The 10691-nt window shown below is 41.0% G+C and overlaps 1 protein-coding gene across 1 annotated transcript; it reads right to left on the bottom strand.

Moving 5' to 3' along the window:
* Nucleotides 1-2267: 2267 nt before the first annotated feature.
* Nucleotides 2268-8232, bottom strand: LOC104547460 (UBX domain-containing protein 7-like; the record flags this gene model as incomplete). The annotated part of the gene is made up of 4 exons (XM_010193153.1): nucleotides 8081-8232; nucleotides 6043-6110; nucleotides 4252-4317; nucleotides 2268-2380 (listed from the first exon to the last, which is right to left on the bottom strand). Coding segments are annotated over exons 1-4 (369 nt in total), but the record flags the coding sequence as incomplete, so codon positions are not given.
* Between the last annotated feature and the right edge of the window lie 2459 nt (nucleotides 8233-10691).

Raw genomic sequence — 10691 nt, 5'->3', positions numbered from 1 at the left:
TTCCAACCGAGCGATTCTGTGATTCTGTAAGTTGTTCTGGATGTGAAGCACACTGCTTTTACACAGACCACAAGTTAAAGAAAAACTGTTTAATTCAACGCTTGAAAATTTCTTTTCAAGGACTGTTAATTCTCACCTACTCTTAAAAGCCAGTTACTGCATTAAAATGAAATGGCAACTTTTTGTACCTTACTGATAACAAACATGCCCTGTAAGTGAAGAAAAATGAGGTTTCCTGGGGTAAAACCGAAGATAACTAAATCTACTTACTATCAAAATCGACCTTAGAGACTCAGAGAAGCACAAAAGATAATCCACAAAGATACATGAAAACCTTAGTAAGACAAGACACCACCACTCTTGCCAAGTTTGAATAAAGTCGTAAATCCTAAATGAGTCCATGATTCTATGATACACGTACATGGCACACCACACAGCAATCATCAATAGAAAACCCCACTTAGCTTAACACTAAACTACAAGAGCATCAAAATGACAGGGGAACATGATAAACATCTCTGATTTATTATGTTTTTTATATATGTTTAAGCATACAGAGGAGGAAAAAGCTAACAGAGCTTGCTGGAGATTAATTTTGAGAGAATGTGGTCACCAGCTCCACAGAAGACCAGACATTGCCCCAGGCTGAAGCAGTACAGCAGTCTACAGTCAGAAAAGGTAAAATGGAAGGGGCAATTGGTGACCAAACTGAGAAGCTGAAGATATTTATTGCAATGTAGTTAAGGAGCATCAGTTTAAAATCAAGGGTATCCCATGGGACAAGGAACTGTACAAGAACACAAAAAGAAACACCAATTCCAGAAGGTGTACATGTCTTCAAATTTTGCTACTGCAAAAACAGGACAAGGTATGTATACACAGCACCCCACCCCCGCCCCGTCATTTGTGTTGTTGTTGTTGTTGTTTGGTTGGGTGGTTGTTTGTTCATTTGTTTTATTTAAAAGAGTGAATAACACTGAGACTTCAGGACAATCGAACCGACCAATCAGTTATTTCATCTTCTGAAACTACTTTTCATCCACCACAGTCAACATTGCTAAAGTCTCAGTATGTTTTCAGCACGGCACACGGAAAGACTAACACACCTCTCAGATTCCACAGAGGGCACTCGCTGACTGGCCGTGTCCCAGTCTGGAGCAGCACTGGCTGTTTTCACGGGAACTCTCTTTACTGTTGCCTTTAGCCACGCATTTGCAGGGTTCACAGGCCCAGCAGGTATCAGTTGGAGGACCTGATACAACTTTGAAGTAAACCCTGATCCACGTATCACGAGGCAGCGATGCCTCAGCACCGACTACTTTAGTCTGCTCGTCTGCTTCCACTACACCAAATCATTGGCCGAGGCAGACATGGCTATTCTCCATCAGCGTCCTCTCAAACCTGGAATTTTGTTAAAAGGTTAAATACAGGGAGGGCACTGTCAGAACACAGGAATTAGTGACAAGCCAACTGATCCCTGGTGATTTGGGAAGCACAAAAAGAGAGATAAGGCCAAAAGGATGAGAGCTGGAGACTCAATGAAGGCACACAGCATTTCTCCAAAAAGTCTCCAGCAGCGCTCCAGTATTTGTGCATGGCAGTAGAAGCAAATGTGAAAAGAATGTAAATAGTATTTTTGTTCAGCTCATGGAGCCAGATCTCCAGCACTATTTGTAGCATCTGTATTGCACCATTTGATCAATAGTTTGCATTCTCATGAAATCGTCAGATAGCAATAATAAATCTCAGCTACTTAAAGATGACCAGGTCGAAGTTCAGTAGGAACTGCAACTTCTGAAGACTATCTAGAAATCACGGGCTCTACTGGAAATAATGTTGTGCCTTCATGACAAAGCCACACTCAAATACTTCTACCGGCTCAGGTATCACAAACCACTTAGCAGTGTTGAAATAACCACCTGAGCTTCTTAGCAGGGCTGTGCCACTAACTACATGACACCTTGCAAAGTACTCGATCACCTCATACAGAGATACTTTAAGGGATGCTGTTTTTCCATTTTGACCAGCTTCCTTTTGGCACTGAAGTCTTTCATCAAGTGTGATTTCCCACACTGACACTGAAACATAAACAATGAGGTCCATCATCATTAGTTAAGTCTTTCACTAAGTCATCAACATTTTCATATGCAGTCCATCAAGTATTTAGCACTAGACGGTCCTTTGTAACTTTCTGATAAATGGATACACACGTGTCAGCAGCCTAACACAAGGCTGAATGCAGTTATCTCTAGAATTTCCAAACTTACCGTTTCAAAGCTGCCTTTGTGCATCAGATCAATGGGCGGCCTGAAGAGGTCTGCTAGAGTAGTGAGTTTCTTATCTACTGCCCCTCCATTTCGTAGCTCCTGTTCCTGTCGAACTGCACAGCCCCAAGAGGAAAGGAAGCTGAATTAGAATACTTCCAAGATGGATTTATTATTGGCTATACGCTCATACACAAAACTTCAGCTCTAAAGTAACCCACTGAACAAGATTAGCTGCTATGTATGGTAAGAACCCTGCTTGCCCTAGCTTTCTCAAGCACTGGGTATTCATTTCACTTCTTAAAAACATCAGCAGAGGGGCTCATGTGCCAGCATTTGACAACAAATGAGCAAAAAAAAGCTGTGACATGTCCTCAGTGGAGCTGAAGGAAAGGGAGAACTGAGCTAGATTGTAGCATCACAAGTTGTACTTGGAGTATTTTTATTCCAGTGTTTCTATTTCTTGACTGTAAGGCAATTCCACAGAAAAGAAACAGAAAGACTTAGTTTACATGGAGAAACACCTTTAGTTGTTTATATTAAATATCTGCTCTTCCCACAGTCACTCCAGATACCACTGTCTCTTTCAGGTGAGTGGGTTTTCAGACTTTTCTATCCCCAGGTACCAGACTTTGAGCAGGTTTCTTTTAGTGGCATCAATTCCATTCAAAATAATACAGAACATATATCCTACACGCATGTGATTATATACAATAAAGGTAATTCACAGCAACTGCTTACCTAAATATGCAGTGATACAACATATTTTGTGGAACCAACTCAGCTGAAATGGGGAATAACTACCCAACGATCAAAAACTTTCCAGTCGTGAAAGGAGCTGTCACTGGGCTATAACATACAAACCATTTTTGAGCAGACTTTGGATCCCCACAAGGGAAAAAGCATCTCTGTGGAGCAGAATAAGAACCTGGTACAAATACCGACTTTCATGGTCAGGGCCACTTTGTCAGAGAGAGCCAGACAGCGATATTCATCTATGAAGTTTTATCAAAAAGCATGATAAAGTTTCATCGTAAACCCTCACAATGGTTTTACATATCGTGCATCTCTAAATGTCTTACAAGAAAGTGGAAATAATGGAAAAGAAATGTAAGGGTATGACGATTCTGTAAATGGGCTATTTTCCTTTACACAGCTGCAAGTGATTCTAGTACTTGACGAGTTCATTATTACTGGAAAATCCTGACCAAACCTGTCAGGGGAAGGAAAGTAATTATGAATGCTTACTTTCAGTTCAACATCCAACAGCACCTAACTATGCAGGAATCAGGTCCATAGTTAAGAACTCTTAAACACTCCAGCAACATCAGTGATAACTGCACAACACCTCTAACTCAGCTGTGAAGTATCTGGTGTTCTGCTGTCAAAGCATCCTGTTCTATAAAACTTAATGGCTTAAATAACAGCCAATGCTTTGGCATTTGGAGATTCTGTGTATGAACAGACAGACAGCGGTAAACATCAATTAAATTCATGAGAACCTTGTATGTGGCCAAGGAAGAACTCTTAGGGCTACTCTAACATAATTCAAGTGCCAGCACGACCAGTGGCTAGCCAAGAAAAATTCGGTGGATGAACTTAATTTCTACTGTGTGTTAGAATTTTTCCCCTTTGAGATTCCTTCTAGAGAAGAGAAAGTATTTTTTGAGAGTTACCAAGAAAATATTTGCCACACAAAAGCAGGTAATATATACTGCCTGCAGGTTTACGTAAGTAACACAAGCAAGTGTTTGGACCAGCATCTTCACTACCTGCTTCATATGTCTATTACTCAGCACTTTCCCTTCAGTCACCCCAGAACAGCCTAATAATATTCTTAAAAACACCCTTCTACTACGCAGTAGGCAAATTAGAACACATTCAACAACTGAAAGCTGTCATAGCCTACAAGAGAAACTATTTTTCAATCTTTCTTGCATTAAAAAAAAACACAGAAGCTCTCGCTTACTGATCTGTAGACACTTACTGGTTTCTGTTTGAAAATCCCGAAAGCCATCGAATATTGAGCGCGCAGGTCTGCGTCTTTTAGGAGCTTAGGAAAAAGAAAATTCAACAATTATTTCCAAAGTATGCTATCAAAATAATTACATATTAGTACTTTCCATCACATGCGTGGGACAACAAAATAGGAATCCAAAGCATGAATGATGTAAGGTCATTAGGAAGGGCTGGAGGAAGACAGAAATAGGTAATCTTGAAGACCCTAACACATCCTCCCTCCAGCAAACCTCACCTCAGAAACAAAACATGTATCAACAATAAACAAAAATTTAAAGTTAGCCCTTTCTGATGGGCTCACCCAAGCCCATCAGAACAAAGTGGAAGTGCAGTCACAGGATCAACACATCACAATTCCAGTTCAAAATTTTGACAGAAGGCCTTCAAGTAGATGAAAAAGTTCAAAAGATTACACCCCATGGGAGAACATTTTCTTTTTTAGGAAACACATTCGGTTTTTCCACAATGCATTTCTCTTACTTTCTACTCTTTTATCCAGATCCTATGTCTGGACCTGGTTGACAGACCTTTGTCAAAAACTCTGCTGGGAGAAAGCCAGAGGAGTAAGCTGGTGCAGCATCTTCAGAGAGCCCTCAGCAGGGCATCTTCCTCTGGAACCACCTCTCTGCTTGTGCATCCTGGCTAAAGACCTAAAGACCTCTCTCATGTTGAAAAAAAGGACCAATAGAAAAACAGTTCCACAGTAAACCTGAAGCTTGGCCTCCTCCTCCTTTCTAGCACAGGAATGAAACAATAGAAAAGAGCATTTCCTATGGGTATGAGACCACTTTAAAGAAAAGCACTTGAACGCCCTTCCTCGATAAAAAGGGCAAGACGCTCAATTCACTTGACATGGCAAAAGCCACCCAGCCAGCCAGAAACGGCGTGGTCAACGTGAGAAGGACAGAGCCTCACAAGGTTAGAAGAAGCTAAGCATTAAAAAAGAAGGGAGCCTTAGATCTCCATGCAGACGCTATATAAAAGGAGAGGATAATGCACTAGACAATCTAGTCCTGCTACAGAAGTTCCACCTCTGTGTTGCTGTAAAAGAACCAGTAAGATAACACGGCCTGCGATTGAGGTTTTGAGATTCAGAACATCAGTGTATTACATGAGTACTGAACAGTGTTTTAGTCAAGCACCCAAAAGAAAACAGGATTTCCAATGCCTGCTTCCTTAGAGAAAAAACTGTTTCAAAAGCAAAAGTGATAAACAGCTTGAGAAAACAAACAAGAAAACTAGCTGCACAGTGCAGTTTAGAGAAGAAATTAAATTCATAAATGAGAAATGGAGAAAATGAAGAGTAATTACACAGTTCAGCCCTTCCTTCTTTCTGATCTGTCATCTCCCTGAGAAGCATGCATTTGTCCTCTTCATTTTCACTCATCAGTGAAAGCTCAAGCTTTTATCCCACCACCCTGAACACTTTCACAGCAGTGTCACTGGTTGTGAACCCCCAGAATAGAGTTTATCACAGCTAATTGGCTGTTGCCTCACGAAGTCTCATGAAACAGGAGTTAGCAAATTAGTACCACTGGGAATGTAGCAACTCTGATGTGTGAGGTTTTCAGTAACATTGGTGTATTTCCAAATACACAATCATGTTACATGGCAGTAGAGTTGCAGCAGGGAAGAAAAAAAAAAGAATACAAATACATACAATGCTTTCTTCATACTCAGCAAGTTCTGGTTTTCTTTTGCCACTTAGCTCATTTCAACGTAAAGAAAGCAAAAGACCAAAATAAGAACACAAGCCTACCTCCAAACAAGGGCTCAGGCTCTACTAAGATTTCTTGTTTTTGAGGAATTGGAGCTCGTACTTCATCCCTATCAAAGAGGAAGAAAAAAGAAAAATAAAATCAGAGAGATTATAACATTCCAAGTACTCTATAAACCACAGCCCATTGTGCTCCAAAGACTCCTGCAACTTGAACCAGCTAAGGATGCTGCAGAATCCAGAGATTTGGGGTCCACAGAGACCTCAAGTGACCATCCATTCCTACTCACGGCGCTGAAGCAGGACTAAGTACATTCTGCATTAAGAGCTGGAATGGATGACCTTTCTAAGTCTTGACAGAAGACTCCCAGATCCCTGGGTGACTAAATCCCAGGCTTTCTCAATCTACTATTCAAACATTTTTTTCTTTTTTAGTAACTGTCTTAAAACTTGGAAAGTTTCTGAAAACTTAGCAAAGGCTGCTAATTAATCCACCACCTGCCACCCTCCTCCCCTGATAATCTCCACAGGGGCAGGGGGGTTAAATCTTCCTTATTACAAGCTTTCTGTTGTTGGAAGACATTTAGCTTCCACTTGAAACTCACAGCCCTGTTTTCCAGAGGAAGGAAAAGAAGAGGGTCAAAATGGCCACTTCCTCCCATTTCTGAAGCAATTCCTTCCATATGTAGCAGGGCTCCCTCAAAATTAAACAGCATTATTATGCTTGCAGAGACTGCTAGATGACTGAAATCATGACTAGGAGAAGAAAGGTGCGGTCACCTGGCCCATGGATCTATGCGAAGGTGGGCATGGGCTCACCCAAGGAAATCCATTGCTATATCCTGACTATCAAATACTCCTGCAGTGCCCTCTGCCCTTGGACTCTTCGAAGTTGTAAAGTGTGCAGTTTGTGGCTCTTGGCCATGCAGGTTTCAAAAAGTAACTTATAATGTCAGCAAGATGCACTAACCTTGCTATTAACCTCCACATCTTTGATTGCTGCTGTGAAGCTAGTTATTCTCCATTTTGCATTTGCATATTTATTGTTCTCTCTTCCTAGAAGTAACACTAAGCTGACCAGCACCTGGAGGGTGTCAAGTATAAAAAAAGAAAGTGTTCCAATAAAAACTTGAATCTTAAGTCACTGATGTGCCAGAAGTTGTCTAGAAACAAGAACTCTAATACCCATAGATACAGAGTTTTAACTTCATTACCTGTCAAAGGTTCAAGCAGGAAGGCACTTGATATCATCTATAAAGGTTAGTACTAAACCAGTTCTTTCAATTTATACATGTGCTTCAGAAGTATGAGTGGCAAGAATTTTCTTTAAAAGTTAGTAGTCTTTTTTTCTGAAGATTTTAATAAAGATGAAAGCATGGCTAGATTTAATTTAGAACATTTAATAAGCGTGACTTACAACAATTAGCTTCCACTCAAAATATTCCATTTATCCCAAGCAGACACATTAACAGGCAGCACTCAAAGATTCTCTGCGAGGCCCAAGCGGAACAACTCTTACTCTTACTGGCACCTGATGTGTAAGAGACTGATGCAGACTTTGTAGTTGCTTACTCCTCTGCATAACAGCGAACACAATCTAGCCTTTCCAGTGCCAAATCTGGGTACACTTAGCCCAGTAAAACCCTTACAAATGGGACCAAGGTCACTACATTTATAAGAACCAAAACAACAGAACTCTTTAACTGCCAAATTAACATAAAGCAAGATTGCTGGAGCAATTTAGAAGTAAGAATCTCTTACTACTGGATCCCTGCTTTATTGTCTTGAGTTCTATCTGCAAAACACAGTATGTATTGCAAAAAATGGTACATACAAGCTACAGAAAACTTCTGAAGTACATGCATGAGAGACAAACTTACATCGGTCTACATACCAACTTACGTAATAAGAACTTATTTACCCAGAACAATATTGGAGCAATCAATTTAATAAAGAAGCACATATTACAGTGAGTTGACAGCAGGTTAGAAGTTATAATTGTCTTATTTGTTCTGCCTTACGCTATTAAATTCTTAAGACAGACTACTCCTTTACACAGCCATGTTCATCGGGCACATACTCAGTGTGTGGTCGAACAGCAGACACCCCTGCAGAGCTGGTGCTGGGCTCCTCTGCGATGCCTCCACCATCCAGAAACATGGTGACAGCCATCTCCAGATTGTTGTTGCATGCTTCAAGCATGTGCTTTCCCACACTTTCACTGGCACCTGTAATGCCAAAGAAAAATTAAAGCATTCTTTGAAAGCATTTTGATTGGAAGTGCTAGGAACAGTGGACCAGCAAGCCTTCTCTCTCAAAGCGTTAATACTTAGAAAGAACAGGTCATCAATTGCCATTTACCTCTGAAATACAACTATGAAATGAGACAAACATATATATCTCATGAGGAAGGGAATGTCTGCATACAGGCGACCAGACTTCTTCCTTCCGTCAAGAGAAAGCTTAATGCAAGACATCTCAGGGGTTTCTGCATGGTTTTTCTTTTTTTCTAGAGGTCAGACTTTCTCCTGGTACCATTTCCCAAACACTAACAGGCACACACAGAATAAAAATGAAAACCTGACTCAACATTTTAACAGGGAGAAAACAAAATCATCTGCTAACATTCCCCCCGCAATTAAAACAGGTATTTAGAGATGGAAGAAAAGATACCCCGTTTTAATGACTGCACCAACAGGCAAAAACAAACCAGCAGAAGCTCAGTTCACACAAAAAGGGGGAAAAAAGCCAAGAGGAAGAAAGTAGTATTTGTCTACACAGTTATTTGTGTAATGAGTGACATTTATTAAAATATCTCCTAAATGCAACTAAATCCAGTCTTATCTTGCTGCTTGTCCTGGTTTGAGCTAAACAAAACTAATGTTCTATTTAGTCATTTTCCTTTTCAGCTCAGTCTCTTTTAAGTGGCTGAACTTGCTGAAAAACTGGCAGCATGTTTTTCCCAGACAGTGTGTACTGACAATGTTCAAGGCCAATTGTCTCACCATGGGTGCCGTGTCTGCGCCTACAGGGGGGAAGGAGACCCAAAACTGACCAGCAAGGTATTCCATCCCACACACGTCATACTCGGTATAAAGCCGAGGGACCACGAGGGTCTCGATCCTTTTTCCATCTTGGAGTCCTTCCATCTCAGACCGTTCTGTCCATCTCGATCCTGCAATGGCCGAGGTCCGAGCAGAGCCCTGCTAGTTTGTTTGCTGCTGATCCCAATTCGTGTGTTCCTGCATCCTGCTCCCACTGCTGCCAAGTTCGGTCTGGGACTTTTCCAGTGCCCGGCTCTGCAGAGCCTCTGGTGACGTATTTGTCATGGGGGGAGGATTTTATATTGGTTCTGTATATAGATCTGTACGTATTTGTATATGTTTCATTATTTTCCTATTTACATTATTATCCTGTAGTATCAGTATTACTGTTTTACTAAACCTGTTACCTTTAATTTCCAACCCGCAAAGTCTCTCTCTCTTAATCTCTTTTCTCTTCCCTTCTGGGGAGGGGAGAGGGGTTAATAGAGAGCGTCTGTCCAGGATTCAGTGGCCGGCCCAGCCCTAAACCACGACACTGCTCATGATGAAACTCTAGTTCTTAGCATCACTTGGAACTCTCTCCTCAGAGGGTCAACCTCTACCTCCCAGCTTCTCCTCAAAAACCATCAACAGAAGCACTCTCATCAGTGGAAGTCTGCAAGTCACCAAAACGAAGAAAATGCTTTCCCCAGCATCAGAATCACAGATAACATCGGTCTGGGCAAAATGCATTTGGACATTTCTCAGATTTTTCTGGGAAACCCTTACGAAGCTCTAGTTTGAACAGACTAATACTAAAGACAGAATACACTTTGAAACTGTAGAAATAAATCGGTCCTAAATGATCTGCACCATCACATTAAATAATGGAAAAAGCCAAACTGACTGAGGGAACCGGTTTTCAAAAAAAACAGCAAACAACCAACCGAACAAACCATATCACCATGACAAGTGTACTGGGCAGACAGTCAGAACTGAGATGAAGAAAGTCCAAAATAAAACTAGTGACTTCTCAAAAAAATTATGTGAGAGCATCAAGTTTGCGTTCTTCAAACAAAGGGCTCTTTGGCATTTTCAGCTCATTTCAATGTCAACTGCAGCAATTAAACAATACCTGTATAGTGGGGAATACACACATCACCCTACAGCCTCACTGTACAGCCATGCAAAGTCATTCATTCAGAAGAACTAAAAGAAAAATGATATTCAAGCTTCTACTATTTAAAGAGATACCAAAGCAGAAAGTGTTTGTACTGATCGGTCATCACTCTTAAGGAAACTGCCATCTTACAAATGTTTTCAGTGCCTGTGCTAGCAAACAGAAAATACTAAATACTTGCTAAGCCTCAAAGCAAATTTCAAAGAGATCGCAACCACTTCATTGGTAAAGATGCACAGGAGCTGCATTCTCTTAGCAGTACTTCTCTAGGTGAGAGCACCAAAGCAACACAACTCTACCATCTGGGTAAGAGAAATAGATCAAGAGTGATTTCTCCTCCTTCCTCACTGTCACTTACATTAGAACCAAACTGCTCTATAGCATTCAGTCAGCCTTTTCCCCGCAGACAGGATGATTTTGTACACTTACACCGCCAAGCTGAAAGCCGCTAACACAAACCGCTGCGGGTGTGTGCTTCTGAGCACCTG

Source organism: Mesitornis unicolor, unplaced genomic scaffold, assembly GCF_000695765.1.
Source record: "Mesitornis unicolor isolate BGI_N332 unplaced genomic scaffold, ASM69576v1 scaffold4051, whole genome shotgun sequence".
Classification (NCBI taxonomy): Eukaryota; Metazoa; Chordata; class Aves; order Mesitornithiformes; family Mesitornithidae; genus Mesitornis; species Mesitornis unicolor.
Note: the sequence above shows the minus strand (reverse complement) of the source record. Positions and strands in the feature narration are given on the sequence as shown.